General features: G+C 32.7%; 2 protein-coding genes across 3 annotated transcripts; one reads left to right on the top strand and one right to left on the bottom strand.

The window, feature by feature from the left end:
• Window positions 1-9,077: 9,077 nt before the first annotated feature.
• Window positions 9,078-14,062, top strand: LOC105157861 (exocyst complex component EXO70A1). 2 transcript variants are annotated; one of them, XM_088878756.1, is made up of 3 exons: window positions 9,078-11,208; window positions 13,046-13,136; window positions 13,869-14,062. In XM_088878756.1, the coding sequence occupies exon 1, from the start codon at window positions 9,173-9,175 to the stop codon at window positions 10,985-10,987; it is 1,815 nt and encodes a 604-aa protein (XP_088734882.1). In that variant the 5' UTR covers window positions 9,078-9,172; the 3' UTR covers window positions 10,988-11,208; window positions 13,046-13,136; window positions 13,869-14,062. The 2 variants fall into 2 exon arrangements, with proteins under 2 accessions (XP_088734882.1, XP_088734883.1); XM_088878757.1 differs by lacking the exon at window positions 13,046-13,136.
• A 141-nt stretch (window positions 14,063-14,203) lies between these two features.
• LOC105157819 (uncharacterized) lies at window positions 14,204-18,200 on the bottom strand. The gene is given in 9 exon segments (XM_088878758.1): window positions 14,204-14,753; window positions 14,895-15,058; window positions 15,389-15,484; window positions 15,970-16,298; window positions 16,301-16,381; window positions 16,384-16,445; window positions 16,447-16,575; window positions 16,577-16,876; window positions 17,782-18,200. Coding segments are annotated over 9 exon segments (1,533 nt in total). The 5' UTR covers window positions 17,982-18,200; the 3' UTR covers window positions 14,204-14,581.
• Window positions 18,201-19,062: the final 862 nt, after the last annotated feature.

The raw sequence follows: 19,062 nt of genomic DNA, 5'->3' as shown, positions 1-19,062 counted from the left end.
ATCGTCAATCAAATTACATCATTCACCACTCATATATATTTTCAGATAAATCAAAGTCAGCATGAATCACAAACTCATATAACAGTAATACCACAAATAAAGGGGACATATATAGATAATACTAATTATTTACTTAACTTGACCCTACAATGCTTTTATCTATCCAAGAGGTAGTGGTTCGGTCTTTTCACCTTACCCCCGTATCCTATAATGAGTTATACCACACACAATTAATATATCGAGAATATCGTATTTCTTTTAAATATAATATTAAATATCATTTGTACAATTTCTAATAATTCTTTAATATTTCATTTCTATCAAAATACAAAAATCTTCGTTTTTTCTCTTTATTAACATACCATTTATTAAATATACTTTTTGGAATATTTCTACGAATTTTCTAGCATTTTCTCGCTATTATATAATTTAATTAAGCAATAATACATAGAACTGTGTATTTGGCTAATAATTCCGATGAAATTGTATAGATTAATTATAGCAATATTCAAATATAATAAATTTAATAATCTAATTAACCAACGATATCATTTTTATATCCGATTTGATATTTAATTCGATAATATTTTAAATAGTCAAACTCATAAAATATTCTGATTAAATAGTACATTGCTTAGTATAATCAATATTTAATAAATAGACTAATTAAATAATATAATTATATAAATTTATAAAAATTAAAATGATAACCCGTACCTTTGTTCCTTCTTCCTTTTTTTCCTTTCCGAGATTGTGTGTGTGTGTTGTGTGTACCAAGAACAACAATAAAAACAAAAAGAAGAAAGAGAGAGAGAGAGAGAGTGAGGCGGTGGGAGGTGGGACCCTCAATTCCCGCTCTCTCACTCTCATATATATATATATATTATTCACATATACCCATTACGTTCTTTTTGAATTTTTTTAATTAATTTAAATTGTCCAAAAAATATTATAACGAACTCTAATTTAATTCATTCAAGTGTTTTTATATTCCAATTATGGCCCATAATTTATTTACCAATTAACTAAATTTCATAAAAAATTATCAATTAATCCCCCGATTATATATTATAATTTTTGGGGCGTCACATTTATAATACGGTCAGTCTCTTTTTGGAGAAAGAACAACTTGAAACTCAATGGCTGTGTTTGGATTTGTATTTTTGCATTTTTCGAAACAAGATAAAACACACTCAATGTTTATTTTTGTGTTTTTACACCTTATCTGCGTGTTTTTTTATTTTTCAACTTTCTATATATAATATATATATATATACATAATATAAAACAGACATGATTTGACAATAAACAGCAAATTTTTTTTGTCTCCAAAAAATACAACATTAAACATAAAATATTTATATATATATACATATTTATATATAAATATATATGATTTGACAATGAACAGTTATTTTTGTCTCCCAAATCCCAACATCAAACCTACACCATTTATTTTAAAATATTTTAAATTGCCCTAAAACACAAATCCAAACATATTATCTATTTTCAACATACACTTATTTATCTCTATTTTTCTCTCACTATCTTCAAAACACAAAACAAAACACTCAAACTACAAATCCAAACACAATGAATATCTTCTTCTTCTCTCTCAATAAAAAGTTCTCTATGAACTTTTCCGTGTGAATGCCTAGTGGTCCTGTGCGGACTTGAGTCTTTGTGGTTTTGAATTTTCAGCAACCATGAAGGTTGTTGGGGTTCTGTGATTTTTTGGGCACATCTGGTTATCTGAACCTATTTTCTATAGATCTCTCATTCTCTGTTAATATTTAGATCTGTAAATAATATTTCTGTATTTTGTTCTTTTATTGTTGTTTTGTAATATTATTTGAATTAGGGTTTTTCAAACCCTTTTATCTGCTATAATAGTTGGATAGGTTCTGGTATTTGGATTATCTACAATCGGGTTGATACCCAACAATAGATATATTATTCATTTTTATCTAAAAAGTTAAATGGCCAACTACTTAATTTTATTACCAAATTAATAAATTCTTCTACATGAAAGTTTTTTTTTTTTGTATTTATTATGTCATTTATTACTTAACTTTGAGTCTATAAGAGGTAATAAATTTAAACTATTTAACTTATATATTTAAACATATTCTTTCCAATGAAGAACAATTTAATTAAACTTAAAATGCAAAATCATAAAAAAAAATCATTTAAACTATAAATCTATATATATATAATATAATAAAAATATTGTCCAAATATTTGGTTGTTGGGGAGTAAATGCTATATTTGTTAGTGTAGAAATTCGGAGAACTAATTGTTATATCAAGAATAGTTAAAGGGACACACTGTATTTAACCCTTAAAAAATTTATATTTTAAATAAAAACAAGTAAAATACAATTCTCGTCGTTACAAAACTTAAAATACATTTTAATCGGAAATCTAATATCTATATAATATATCAATAAAAGATAGAATTTATCTTATTAAATATGAATTTCTTACTATATGAAATGTATTTACGGAAGGGGTGCTACAATTTCACTATTATATTTTATTGACTACCAAATTATATAAAATAAAGTACATGAAAATTTAAATTATTCTCAATTAAAATTATGTAAAAATCAACACAATCATAATTATACATACCCACCTCTGAATTATCAATGTATCGTACCTCATCACATATAAGTATACAACCTACACTTAATGCACGAAATACTGGAAAGGGGTTGCGTGTGGCCTAAAAATTTCTCAAAACATTGCACGTTTAGTACTCAATTGTCAGTCGATGGACCATATCACGACGCTCCCTCAATGTACAATATTAACTTCGTACCACGTTTCAAATGTTTTCAATCAAAAACTTAATCTGACATCTTCAGCATAAACACAGCATATTAATGAAAAATTCTTCCTCAAATTAATTTTTATCCAATTAAACCAATCACATAACAAGTGTAATACACTTTTCATGTAATCGATTACTTTATTGAACTGTAGGTGTATTGCATTTATCATATAATTGATTCAAATTCGGCCAAAATCGATCTGAGTTTGAATTGTATATACCATTTATTGATCTGCACTTGTAGAAGTTCTCCAGTACAACTCAACAAAAATGATCCAGTTCCAACGTTTTATTCAACCGAACGAGAGAATATTCTCGTTATTAATTTAGTAAATTTTTAAAGCGGCCTGTATTTCTCATATATGTTACTTGATAAATACTATCCCGACATTAAATTGTGCGCCCTTTTTAGACTTTAGGCATTGTACCTATGTACGTTATATTCGCAAATGAACTATGATCGAAATTTTTCTCTTTGGATAATTATGAGGGATTTATTAGGATATGAGATCGTACCCATATTTTTTAATGCGAATTTCACCCTAGAAGATTGCCAGAAACTATTTGAAGAGTATTAAAGCTAGTAATTTTAAGCCCCAAACCACAAATTTGTTAAAATTTAATGGATGGAGCACGTTCTTTATTAAATATTGGATAAATTACAGCTACCTCTCTTGAGGTTTAGAATAATTAAGAATATCATCTCATTATTTGAAAAATTACAAATACCCCCATCAAATAAAAAATAATTATGTAGTTTCGTGTACATTACTACTTGAACCCCACTGAAATTTAAGAAAAAATATAAAAATGTTAGTCAAACAATAATGATATATTTGTAATTATAACAGATTTCAGTAAAAATAATTGTAATTTACCCTTACTTATCTAACAAAAATTGGTAATTGGAAGTAAAAGTGCAAGCAAGCATGCCACAAAAATGAAACATAATACTCTGGAATATTTGATTTGTATTGGCCCCCATTATTGCTGCAAACCAATCAACACAACACCTCTCCGTCCCTACTCTCTTCTCCCTTAACTACAGTTGAACCCAACCCACCAACATTAGGCATGTGCTTTTATTTCATTCATATAATAATTATAAATCTCTCACGATTCTAAACTTGAAAATTTTGTATATATTGCTTTAAGGATAGTGCCTAAAGTTAGTGCAACACATCATTGTTTTAATAGAGTGGATTGTCTTCTTTTACTTTTTCTTTTATCTTTCGGAATGGGAAGTTGTCGGGATTCTCAGTCCTTTTTCATAAATTTAAAAATAGGATAAAATTATATCAACACCCTCAATATTCTATCAAATTACATAAATATCTCCTGTATTTTGTAAATTTACAGGTATACTCCTTAAGGAATGTTAGTGTAACTTTTTTAAGAGGGTGTTTGTGTAACGTTGCTTTTGAATAGAGAGTGTAGTTGTAATTATAATTATAACCTCATGAGGTGTAATTGTAATTTTATAAAAAGAAAAATACGGGATTTTTGTATATTTTGTCCTGATCTCACGAGGTGTCGGTATAATCTACACTTAAAATTAAAAGTTAACGATATCCAAAATATATCACTATTCATCAAAAAATTTTGCAGTGCTGAAAATAAACAAGGATCTGAGAGGGCTTTGAAATGTAATTTTCCAACTATAAAATTCTTAATTACACAAAATTTCAAAAGATGGATATATTAAATTCACATTATTAGTCAAAGAGTTGGGAGGAGTATATGTATTAATTAGTGAGGCATGCATTAATTCAGCATTTAGAGACCATTTCTATCAATTTCACCATTAAAAATCAAATATAATGGTCAACACAAAAATAATCACAAGTAAGTGGATCAGGTGGGATGCTTATCCAGTAGGCTGTTTACCAGTGTGTACTGCTTTTTACTGTAGAATTTAAAATCCCTCAAACTCACTTGTAAAATTATAATCACGACGTAAACTCTTTATAATTAATTTTGTCATATATTTAATCGGATTTATTGTATTATTCGTTAAATTGAATATTCAAAATAAACGGGGCCCTTAGTCCGAATTGTAGTTTTCATGTGGGCCCATTGACCTTTTCCCTGATTGGTATTTTTGAAAATAAATAGATGAGTAATTTGAATGGGGCTGAATATGTGGTCCAGTTATTGATATGACGTGTAATAATAATTATTGATATGACGTGTAAATACTAAAATGTGTTATGTAAGAAGTGAAATGTAATTTCCTATAGATGGTGTGATATGTATATTTCTTTAATCAGTTTGACATGTGTTTTGGAAAATTTCTCACAAGCAATCAAAAATATTTTAGAGGATGAGATGAAAAATATTTCTCTGAAAATTTATCATTATGTTTGGTTTCATTTTTTATTTGTTTTAGTATGTTCAGTGAAGATAGAGAGAGAAAAATAAAGATAAATAAATATGTGTTAGAGATAGTGTGTATGTTTGATTTTGTTTTTGGAGATAATATAAAATAAGTATGGTACGTTTGATGTTGTTTAGTGGAAGACAAAAATTACTGTTCATTGTCAAATCATGTCTCTTTTATATATATGAGTATGTATATAATTTTTTTAGTTGTAGGACCTATAACTAGTGTACACTTATTTTGAGCAAAAATAAATGTGGTACTGTTTCAAAATATTTCAAAACACCACCAAAACTTCCAAAACAAAAGGCAAACATTTATCGGAGATGGGCAAAAAATGAAACCAAACACTATATATGGGCTTCCTTCCTTTTTTGGGCCTTTTCTTATTTTGGGTATAGAGCCTTAGAGTGTGTTGGGCCTTCTCTAAGGCCTCTATTTGGCCCATTAAGGTGCCGTACTTAATGTATTTGGCCCGAATTTATTTGTAAGGCCTGGCCCAATTTATTATTGTGCCTTTATAACCCAATCAACTGCTAAGGGCCAGCAGGGCTCTTGGTTACCCATTATGGCAATTGCATTTTACACCTTTCCATTCATTAAATAGATCCGTCTGTTTGTAAAATTCGTGTACTTTGTTCACATCAATAAAAAAATTAAATGAAAAGTTTATATTTGTCCTGATTGACTTACAAATTTATTGTGAGTAAATTATTTTCTGACCAAACTAAGGATGGAAATATACATTATCACATGCATTAACGTATGTGAAAGGTAGAGGGGTGGTTCGACAATAGAAAAAATATTTGACTTACGATAAATTAGTAATAAAATAATAGGAGATAAATACAGAATTTTCATTTAATCTTTTGATGATATTAGCAAATTTTGTGAATTTCGACTAACATATAAATTTATTTATTAAACTTGAAACAAATGTTAGGTGTGTCGTATGTAATTTTAAAATTACAAAAAAAATGTATGTATAATTACATTAAATTTTATGGAAGGACAATGTAATTATCCTTAATAATTACAACTCATTGACAGTATTAAAATTAAATTAAACAAGTGAGTCAACACCTCCTCTCAACTTCAATACAGCACATCTCATTGACAGCTGGATTATGAGTGTTAATGTTGGAAAAAAAAGGCTTGGATACTTACATAAATATATATATATATATATATAGGCATAGGCTCTCCAAGCACACTTAGACAAAGATGTGTTCATATTTATTTATATATATAAATTATTATATCTTATTACAGCCACTAATAAAATGAAATTAGCACAAAAATTAAGAATCTTTTGCTGTCTAATTATTAACAGTATTATCTTATGCACATAATTTTGTGTACGTGCGAGCAATCATGCACGTGACTGTCGGCCTCCTTCTCACTCCTTTAGTTGACTTCATTAAATTCATTTCTCGAATAACTACTTTTTAATTTATATATATACACAATATTAATTGTCAAAATTAAAAATAAGGATACTTAAGCTCTCTTTTATTGAAATTTGATATAATTACACGTAGTTTACTTATAGTTTAAAACATTAAATTTAGTACCATTGAGATTTGCTTCTGTCTAACAAATAAGTTCCTCAATTAGTTAAATTTTACTAAATTTACTGATATTAATAAAAAATCAGATAAAAAATTATATATACTCTCGATTAACTTGTTATTGATTTATTGTAGGTCAAATAAATATTTTTATGATCAAATTACTCTCATATGCCTTCACACGTTAATACATGTTAGGAGGTATACAATCACCGTTATAAGGACAATTTAGTCAGAAAAAAAATCATTTGACCTATAATAAGTTAGTAATAAGTCAATTGATGTCAAATATCAATTTTCACTTAGGCGTTTTGTTAATATCAGTAAATTTAGTTAATTTTCACTAACGAAGGAACCTATTTGTTAGACGAAAGCAAACTTCAGGAGTATTAAATATAATTTACCCAACTATTAAATTTACGTATAATTACACTAATTATTAAGGGAATGGAGTGTAATTATCCCGTAGAAGTAAGTGATCCCTTAAATCAAAAGAGTAAATTTTAATCAAAAAAATCCAGAAGTGTATATTTTGAATTTTAAAAAGTCCAAAACTCCGTAGTTGGATTTTAAGTTGGGTCGATCATCTTGTCCCTTCTATCACCGATGCATTCCAGATTTTAATTGAGTGATTGTGCCTAAGGCATCGTTACTTCAAAGAAATTATAATTCTTAAAACAAACTATGTTGTGATAACATATTAAACGACCAATTCACATGAAAATAGTTTGATCGGAAGTTGTATTTGTTGGATAGATTAATAATTATCAATAGTTACTTATCTGAGTGGTGAGGTTAAGGTCTCCTACTCAAGAATTTGTGGTCGAGTCCAACAAATGTATATTTAGTTTATTGTTTTTTTAGGGATAGATGCATTTTTTGTCATCAAATATAGTCATTAACGCGATTTTGGTTTTCAAACAATTTAAGATTGTAATTTTGGTTCTCAAACTTTAACTTTTTTGGCACTTTTGGTCCTTCCATTAATTTTTTTCGTTAAACTTAATGAAAAATTCATTTAAAGTGGGAAAATTTGTTATTTTTTTTAAGTTGTAATCTGATGTACCCATTTTTCATTTTTTTTTCAAATTTTAAAAGAAAATAAATAAAAAAAATAAATTTAAGCAATAATTATATCCCCTCAGTGGGCCCCCTCACCGGAGTATGACGTATCCATTCCGCTTTCTCGCCCCTTCACTCTCAATTCAAACATCCCTCCTTCCAAATTCAGTTCCCTATTTCTTCAACTCCTTTAGGCTTTAACAGCGCTGATTAATACCAAAACTTACCTCACTTCATATATATATATATTTTTCTATCTCAGATTAATTTATAGTTTATATAATTAAAAGTTGAGATATAATATTATTTTATAATAAAAAATTCAGATTTTATTTTAAATTCTTTTTTATTTATAAAATAATACAATATTGTTTATATTAGTCGTCGTGGTACGTTATCAATAAATAAATTTCATGCGTTAAAATATATTATAATCAATAATAATATATATTAATCACACATTGTATTGAAATAAGAAATAAAAAAAAATTCATTATCGATACAACAAAAATTATAATGTATGAGTGTCACATATTGCAATTTGTGAAATAAAAAATATCTTTTTTTTCCACATTAATTAGATATTATGGAATGTCATTCATGCGTGTATATAATAAATAAAATTTTATATTCTAAAATATATTATAAATAGGAGTAAAATACGTAAATTGATACATTATATTAAAAAAAAAGAAAAATAATTTATCAATTAGTGTAAAATTTAAAAAATTGAATAAATTAGTGATTTTATTGAAGGACATTTTTTACTTTATAAAAAATTGATATGACGATATAATTAATTATCTCTGGTGAGTGTGGTGTTTTTTTTCATTATTAATATAAATGCATATATATATATATATCATGCTAATAAAATATAAATAATATTGATTTTTAAAATAAATTGAATTGGCTTTTATCGTCTGTTAGTATTCAGTTATACAGTACAAAGCGGATAATATCTTAATTTAATGGTTAAAATTAAAATTAAAATTTTATGAATAAATTTAAAATTATGAATTCGATTCTATTAGCGTATTAATTTTAATTATATTAATATATTAATTGAATTAATGCATTAAAAAAATAAATATTGTATAGTACAGCAGGAATACATGTATACAAAAACAGCACGAGAAATCCGGAACCCGAATTGAAGCCCGGTACTACGTCCGGGTCCGGGTCCGGGTCCAGTCCTCCATTTTTCTATTGATCTTTCATCACCAATTCCATCAATCATATTCATATTCATCACCATCCTCACTTCTCCCTTTCCCAACCCAAAGAGAAAAAGGAGCAAACTATTTTCCACTGTTACCCTTCTATGGAACCGCCGGAGTCAACCGCCGCCGAGAAAATAATACTACGCTGGGACTCCACTGCTTCCGAGGACGCTCGGGAGAAAATGATCTTCACCGGTGACCGTCACGAAATCGACCGGTATCTCGATGCCGTGGACGAGCTACAGAAATCCATGTCCTCTGCCACGCTATCCGATTCCTCCTCCTCCTCTGCCGCCTCATCCACTCTCCAGATCGCTATGGCTCGGCTAGAGGATGAGTTCCGCAACATCCTCCTTTTGCACACTTCACCTATCGAGGCCGAGTCTCTCACCGAGTCAACTAACTCGGAGCTGACCTCTCAGGAATTTGAGTTGAAAGAGGAGATCGAGGATACAAGCTTTGACAAACAGTTCGAGCATCAGGAGAGCAACAGCAGCACCACCAGCAGCTGTTACAAGTCCACTAGCAGCATAAGAGAAGTAGATCTTATCCCCAGCGACGCGGTCTACGACCTTCGCTGCATAGCGGAACGGATGATTGCTGCGGGATACTTGCGCGAGTGTATTCAGGTGTACGCCAGTGTGAGGAAGTCTGCTGTCGACGCGAGTCTGAAGAAGCTAAATGTTGAGAAATTGAGCATTGGTGATATTCAGAGGCTAGACTGGGAGACGCTGGAGACGAAGATCCGGCGCTGGATACGCGCCGCTAAGATATGCGTTCGCGTGCTCTTCGCGAGCGAAAGGAGGCTGTGCGAGCAGATATTCGAAGGTTTGGGAAATTCTGCTGATGATGCATGTTTTATGGAAACTATAAAAGGTCCTGCTATTCAGTTGTTTAATTTCGCAGAAGCGATTAGCATTAGTAGGCGATCGCCTGAGAAATTATTCAAGATATTGGATTTACATGATGCTTTGTCTGATTTGTTGCCTGATATTGAGACTGTTTTCGAGTCGAAATCAAGCGAGTCGATTAGGGTACAGGCTGTTGAGATATTGTCTAGGTTAGCTGAGGCAGCGAGAGGGATATTATCAGAATTTGAGAATGCAGTGCTTCGTGAACCTTCAAAAGTTCCAGTTCCCGGAGGGACAATTCATCCTTTGACTAGATATGTGATGAATTATATTAGTTTGATTTCGGATTATAAGCAGACTTTAATTGAATTGATCGTGTCAAAGCCATCGACTGGGCCAAGATATTCAAGTGATCCGACTGTGCCAGATATGGATTTTTCAGAGTTTGAAGGTCAGGCTTCAACATTGGCGCTTCATTTGATCTGGATTATTGTGATTTTGCAGTTCAATTTGGATGGTAAATCTAAGCATTACAAGGATGCTTCCTTGGCTCATTTGTTTATGATGAATAATGTTCATTATATTGTTCAAAAGATTAAAGGGTCACCTGAGCTGAGGGAAATGATTGGAGATGATTATTTGAGGAAGTTAACAGGAAAATTCCGTTTGGCTGCAACTAATTATCAGCGGGCAACCTGGGTGAGAGTATTGTATTGCTTGAGAGATGAGGGTTTGCATGTAAGTGGAAGCTTTTCATCTGGTGTGTCAAAAAGTGCTCTGAGAGAGAGGTTTAAGGCCTTCAATGCTATGTTTGAGGAGGTCCATAGAACTCAAGCTACCTGGTTGGTACCTGATACTCAGCTGCGTGAGGAACTGAGGATTTCCATATCAGAAAAGCTCATTCCTGCTTATAGATCATTTCTTGGAAGGTTTAGAAGTCATATTGAGAGTGGGAGGCACCCTGAAAATTACATCAAGTACTCAGTTGAGGACCTTGAGAATGCAGTCTTGGATTTCTTTGAGGGATACCCGGTGTCACAGCATTTGAGGAGGAGATCTCAGTGACAGAAGTGGAATTGAGTTTTGCCACGTAGAATGTAGGACACCATTCTTTGAATTTTTGGTGGAGTGTTCTGGGATGAGTCCCGGTTGTTCAGAGACTGAGCTGCTCCTTCAAGAGAATGACTATATTGTCTTCTAAGGATATTGGATGTGATCAAGTGACTATAGATGCCATTTCTACCTGTTCATAGCAGCCAGTGCCTCTTCCCAAATACTTCTGCCCTGTAAGCATGTGTTGTTTGTACTTTCCCAGCTTTTAGATTTTGTTTCATTTGTTTATATGGGAATTGTTGTACTTCATGTACTTTATATATCTTCACACGCAATTATTATGGCAGCAAAGAAAGAATCTAGATAAGACCTGATGGTTTTCACTGAGTGCAAAACAGTTGTCTTTGATATTTGATCTGAAGAGAAAAAAATATCGAATAAGCATTGGTTATTTTCAATATTTTCATGAAAAACGTATTCATTTATTGCTTTGATCTCAGACTAAAGAATTTAATGGAATACCTGCCTTCTTAATTCATCTTTATATAATGCATTGCATTTCTCGAATTTCAGTTATTGGTCTATATTGGTTCTGACTTGTTTTATATATATTGCCTGGGGTTGAGACTATAGATATTTCTGGACATGTTAGTTTAGGATTAGAGTGAGTTCTGAAATAGGATAATATCAGATGTTACCTGTATCTGGGTTGAGCACATTATATAAGCCCAATTCTATTTCTGGTCAACTTTTAATATTTCTTTAGAGCTTCGTTTTCATACAAATGATTTTCCTGCAAATAAATGCATGACAAGCGCGCTGCAAGAAGAACAACCTCTTCTATGCTTGGAGTGCACTCATTTAACAACTTTATGATTGGTAGTCTTACAAGTGGTTCTCTTCCTTGAAGAATTTGAATTCCACAGAGAGCTAAAGTTAGATAAGGCAAACCTACATGGACTGCAAATTCAAAGTTATTTATTAAACAGATATTTCAATTGTTTTCTACTTTTGCAGTAACTTATTGCTGTTTGTAGCTAATTTTTCCTTTTTGAGGAAGAGAAATTTATGGAACACTACACACTGGAGGTTTAGATATGATGCTTAAATTTTTCAAGGAGGATTATGTTGCATAGCATGAAGCCATTTCTTTTTTTCTTTTTTGTCCTAATAAGAATTGGATAACACCTCCCTTTTACTTGATAGGGATTAGGCATTCAATTAAAAACTTCAAGGGTTAATTGTTGAGCTTGTGCATCCCCTCACATCTTGGATGACTAAAAAGCAAAGTTTTGCTTACAAATTAACAACCCTTGCAAATTGTTTTTGCTCAGTTGATTAACTTTAGTTCCCTAAGATTCACCTCGCGTGGAGTTAATATTTCCGAGCATTAGATTTCTTTGACTTCCAAATCTGAGTTCCTGGTGCTATACTAGGAATTAATGGGTGGATTGTGAAAGGTTCATTAGTGGAAGGACATGTTTAACTGCCCATAAAAGCTGAGATAGATCACTGTAGAGTAGAGAGCTGATTCTGATAATAATGCTGCTGAGCTCTATCGGAATGTTGAATTTGCTAGATGTCTTGAACTTCAAGACTTTTCCTAACTGTACAGTTGAAGTATTTATTATGGTCTGATACCCAAAATTGACCTGTCAGATGACTTTTCTTTGGTCAAAACAATAGACTAGTCTAAGTCAACAAAATATGGATGCAAACATGCTGATTAATGGACTCCCATGAACCCAGACTTTTCAAGGCTGTTGTTGACTGTGCTGAAAAGTTGCAGCTGACTATGATACGTTCCTTTTAGCAATTTCCAGCTTTGACTGCGTTATCCTTTAGTTTTTGACTGTTTTCTGTGGTTCTGTATTGTTGCAATTCATAGTATGAGTTGATCGACATTTGTTTCAAGATGAAGTACATGATTTACATAAATAAGTTCAGAGACCAGTCTCTGATAGACTTAACTGATTAGAACTATTGTAGAGGTTCAAATTTCCAGTTTGTGTATGTTCTTGTTGCCAGGCCGTATGTTCAGTTCAAATTTATGTTGCTTCTTTTACACAGCTTGCATGATCACCTTGCCCTTTGATCTTGTATCTGGACTATTAGGGAACTGCTCCCTGAATCAGGTGCTACCACAGACCAAATTAAATGGGTGAGTGTTGTACATCTCGCTATTGATGCGACATGTTCCCCATTGATGAGTGTCCTCTATAGTTTAGTTACAATTGTATTTTCATATTTTTTTCGCAAATTCCATTTTATTTTATTTAAGTAAAAACAGAATTGATGGATAGAATATTTTGTTCTGGTACATAAACTGATAGTCTTGGAAGATAGGACGACCCTGTAGGCTGTAGTGAGGATTGTCAAACCGTGGAAGTCACGTCTGCTGCTTTCATTCTAAAAGTCAATCTGAAAATGATGATTATGATATTTTTAACTTCATCTGTTTTTTCAAGCGAAATGAGGCAATAAGAAAGTCAAGGAAAATTCCTTAGCAATTAATTATAAGGTTTAGTGTTTGCTATGTCAGCTTTTTGGATAGTTTCGGAGAAATTTCATTTGTGTTTCTGGTGTGATGGTCTGGGTCTGGTTGATGCAGGAGACTATAATGCGTATACCAGGAAAAAGTATTACATGCTTAATTCTGTAAAAAGTATGCCATTGTAATGAAAATTTTTAATTCAAATCGGATTTGGTTGAATCATAACCAATTATATGATAAGCGTAAAAAATTTGCCGTGTTATTAGTATATAATTAGAAAAAAGTGACCAGTCATATAATAATGTACTACACTTGATTTGGCATACTTTATTTGAATAAGAATTTTGTAATTAAGAGAGTTTTCAATCATTTGCAGATAATGTTTTCAATCATTTGCAGATAATACTACCCTACCAGACAGAGATACCATGTAGATTACTTTTCAGAATTTGATGGTGACATGATCTTTCCTTAATTATTGAATGGGGATCTAGATCTGGCCTTGCTCAAAATGAGTCGGTTTGTTACAAGTGGATCCCGTCCTGTTGATGGGTCGAAAATTAATCAAATGCATATTCATAGTTTGTTTCAAATTCCAGGGCGTGATAACCAACTTTTGTACAAAGGAAAATGATAATGATGAAGCATTCATCATCATCATCATCATCATCTTCTTATCGCTCATTAACTAATGAACGAGTAAAAGCATCACCTGAAACAACAACTCCATCCTCTACGAGGGCTAGAAGTAAATGATATTATACATAAACAACACAATGCTAAATCATCGACACGCTTGTGCACAATGAGTTGGACGAACAACTTTTCCTATCTGGCAACTGCACATTGGGTATAATAAAACTCGAATCACTGAATATGTAAAACGGAGAGAGAAAAAGGAGAGTCAAAAGAAAAAAAATGAACCCAAAAAAAAAAGAGAGAGAGAGATAAGTCCACTCATCCAACAGATTTTGTATTTCTAACTTTCCGTTTCCTATTCCACCTGCATATTTTCAACAAGATACTGGTAACAACACAAGTACTCTAATAATCAGCCACGCCATGGCCAGACGTGCTTCGGTGAATTAGAGCTACAGACAGTCATGTTTCTTTTATGCAGTCTTCTCTTCTTTAAGATTTACCATGGGTAAACCGTTGTCGCTCTGGGCTGATCTGAGTTCAGGAAGCCTTACATCCTTTGAGGCAAGAGGGGATGGTCTTATGAGTTGCAGAGTCTCATCCCTGTCAAATTCTTCATCGGCATCTTCAGAAGAGTAAGCATACCTGTGGAGCAGTTCCAGGGTACAATGTAAAAATTTGATTACAAGTATCATACAATCAACAAATTGGCGGAAAAATAAAAAACAAATTGCATAAATGCCGGTTCAAGTGCAGTCATCGGCTGCCCCGTAAATTCTTGCATACCAGAAATGAGAACAAAATGTTTAACGTGTTGAATTCCATGATGGCGCCCGAAGCGCGCAGATGAAGCACAAGAGTAAGAAAGACAATACTTGCCAGAAGGCAGGACTGATCCATGCATTCTGCCATTGCTCATTGCATAAATGCCGGTGAAGAAATGCATACAGCTCCAAATAAAAGAGAACTATTATTTTTCTGTTCACTCTTTTCTAATCTTTCTTAAACTCATTTTAGCATCGACTATGACCTGACAATCAAGCACAATGTGGAGAATTTTTAAGTATACAACTGTCTCACCGCAGCTTTTGGCAATATAAGCCAATTCAGCATATAACATGTATGGTTTGCGACTTTCTTGAAGTGTGAAGATTGTTAACTATCTAAGTTTTGTACGCTTCTTGTAACAAATTTGACGTTCACATGTTATCTCCAGAAAGAGGAAATTGCTGAAAAATATGATAAGAGGATGGCCTCATGTAAAACATATTCCAATGTACCTCATAGCAAATCCAGCCAACTGCCAGTATAACTGCAACAACTAACGCACTTGTGAACTTCCTGTAAATATCTAATTTGGCAGTCATCCTCCTTGCCTGGCACATCAAAAGAAGAATATGAAGAGGGCATTTCACTCGAGTCAACATTAATTAGCAAACTAATGCTCCAAAAGCTGAAACATGTAACGTTAAAGATTGTCATTTGTAAACCAGAGCTAAGATAGAGGAAATGCATGTCAAGAACCTGACTCCAAGTCCACAATGTAACTAGGATAAGAATATATATTGTATGGCCATGGAATGTAATAGAATTGTAACAAATACTCTTATTTGCTGGTTTGATGAATAGAGTTATTTCTCTTAAATTTCACTTGATGCAAAATCAGTCAATACAACAGGTGAAATGCTGTTCTTATAAGACATTATTGATCTTGTTTCTACTATCCAACCCAAAAGTTGAGAAAATATACTGCAAAGTAGGTTTTGAATTGGTTGTCAGCTTTATACAAGGACACACCAAAATTGATAAGCTTTCAAAGATGTACTCGTGACACAGGAAACCCATAATGAGAACCAAGTACCCCAAGCTTGTTTAATGTTGAAGAGAGGGAGGTAAATATCCAAAGGATGAAGAAAGCATCCAAGATCGCCACAGGAAGGACATAGAACAGTCTAGTTTTTCCAGAGATATCACTCACGGCACCAACATTTTCAATCAGTTCGAGCACTTCGGATGCAACAAAGAAAGTTCCTCCAAGTAGAAGAACCTTTGATGTAAGACCACCTAAGGTAGGTCTAAATACACCATAACCCATAGAAACAATCAGGATGATCAATCGTTATACAGCACGCTTCACAGTTCCAAAAGTAACTGCCCAGACAGTGATCCCAGTTGGTCTGGTTCCAGTTCATTGAACTCAGCATAATCATAATACCAAAAGGCCATCTCAAACATTCCCAATGTTATCACAAATGTAATAGAGTTCTGCAATGAAGAACTTCTCTCCAGAATCTTGCATACTGTGAAAACCAGAAGACTCCAAGCATCACGAATGCACCACAAACCCTATAACTTCATAAGTGGTGCCATTCTACCAGGTAGTTAACCAGTTGGATTCTTCCACACAGCCTTTACATCAACAACAATATCTTTAAGTTGTGGATCACAGTGAATGAAACACAGTTTATCCAGTTTTTGTAATTTGTATTGATCTTGGATGCAGAATAGTCTCTGTCATATCAATGTTGACTGAGGCACCAAACACTTGAGACCAACCTGGATTGTTAGTTGATAGGCGGTGAATGATTTGACCTTGCTTGCAGACTCCAAGTTTTGCAAGATCTGCATTACCGAACACAGCTCTTTGACACCCATAGGTAGAGCCTCCTACTGTTCCTCTGTCATCAGCCTCAAATAAGACTGCATGAATTGATCCTGAGCTGAAATTAGAAAGCTCCGGCGGCCTCCGGGATATAACGTTTTCAAATCTGGTTTTGAGTAAAAAACATCAGATACGGCTCAGAGCAAAGCAACATAACTTAAAGAACAAGACTCCTTGGGAAACATGTATCAGAAACAATAAATCATCCTAAATTTAAAGAAGAAGAAAGGATCCTTCCCTCCTGAAAGAAGAAAAAGCTGTTTGTCTATTAAGAATACTTGGTTTTGTCCAGCTAAAGATACCAAAAAACAAACCTATTAATCTTACAAGATTTTCAATAGTTTCATTGTTCTTAATCAGAAGCAATTGCAATGAGGTTTACTATTATTTGAAGATAAAAGTAAGGGCACCTCTGTACAATCATATTTCATAAGATTGGCTGTCAACCTCAGAGGCTTGCATTAGCAGCAGTCAGACCAAGAAGTACATGCAAATGTTAGCTAAAATTGCAAGTCAACAGTGAAGTTCACATGTATCGGTACCAATTGATTAACTCTGAAGCAAAGGCTTTAATCCAAATGCATTTCTACGAAGTATAACGAATCTCAGGGTCTACTTGAACCATCGAAGAGTTTTTCAGTCAAACTTTCAACTGCAACACAATTTTAGCAGACGTCCGTAAACTTCGCATTACTGTAATGCAAAATGCGCCGATTCCTCCCTCAGGCTATTCAATGAATCCGTTCGACTTTAGTTCAATAACTAGAAAACCTTCGACACTCAAACTAATAGGAATCATTTGCATTCACAAGTAAACAGTTATAATGTGCACGATCTCGCACTTAATCACGGCTATAAACACCAGCTTCCAAGTCTTTCAACGGAGATATCCATAGAGCACACCGATTTACTAGATTCAAGCTAAAACCATAATGAAACCGAAAAGCAGAACTGAATTGACCAGAAAATCAATGTCAACAAAATCGAAGCGGAGAGAAAACGAAAAATCACCGAATAAAAGAATCTCGAGGCGAGGACTCGTTGAGCGCAGGCGCGGAAGAGTACATTCCTTCACTTCCTCCGTGGACGACGAACGCATTGCCTTTGGCTACGAATTTCTCTCCACCGTACTCATGCACCAACGCCTCAATGCACAAGAGCAGCGCCGCCTCCAGGGGTAGAATGGTAATCAAGGAGCTCACGCGTAGCATTGCTGCGGTGTGGAAGTTGAGCTGAAACCGTGCGCGGATCGAGAGAGAAATGGAGAAGGCGGCGAAAGGACTTACACAGCACACGCGCCTCCTAACTACGGTTAAACTTATTTAATTGACTCGAACTGGGAGGAATCATATGCTGCTACGAGCACACACTTCGAACCTGCAATCTGCAAACGAATCCCCAACGCACATCCCAATCCTCATCTTCATTACGTGATGCCATGTCCCCTCTACTCAAACAATTCAATATGCTACCTAAATATTTTATTATGAAAAATCAAGTTGGATATATGATTTATTAGTGATCTAACATAATTAATTGTTTGTATTATATATTTTTTTCAAATGAAATAATTAATTACAATATTACATTTTCGATCAATTAACAAAAAAACACTTTAAGGTGGCGTTTGCAAGTACTTATTTTAAACGAGTAATGGATTAAATTAATTTAATAGTAGGATAATTATATCTATACTTCCTCATTTATGATCTTTAAAAATTACATATCCACTTATTAAAAATATAAATATTATTTATACAAATTATTCATATTTTTTAAAAAGTACACATACCCTTCTAGAGAATGTCAACAAGATTACACAAATTATCCTTTTTCTTCTACTACAATTGATGGTTTCTGTAACTACCCAAAAGATAGAAGTGATTTGTATAAATAAATAGTGAATCACATAATATAAATGTAATTATCCATTTAAAAGTTTATAAACAACATTATACCAACTTATGCAGTTTATTGGTAAAACTTATAAATATTTAGCTGCTCTTTTTTTATACTCAAACTTTCTTTACTTTTATTTTTCCAGTTCTAACTTTTATTTTCAAACATTTAATTTACAACTTTTTTCATAACTCATTCTCACAACAAAAGTTGTTAAAATCTCAAAGTCAGTCTCAAATCCTAGTCAAGGTGAAAATGGATTAGATTAATGTAAATATTATATTAGAAAATATTTTTGTCAAATGAGGTGAATGTTTTTTCCCCGTCTTTCTATTGTAAGTGACTGTTGAACCGTGTTCAACATTTTGAAAAGTGTCCAACAGTATTCCAAAT

The sequence above is a fragment of the Sesamum indicum genome, linkage group LG3 (assembly GCF_026168435.1).
Source record: "Sesamum indicum cultivar Baizhima isolate 11 linkage group LG3, ASM2616843v1, whole genome shotgun sequence".
NCBI lineage: Eukaryota > Viridiplantae > Streptophyta > Magnoliopsida > Lamiales > Pedaliaceae > Sesamum > Sesamum indicum.
The sequence above is the reverse complement of the archived record's forward strand: the minus strand, read 5'-3'. Positions and strand labels throughout refer to the sequence as shown.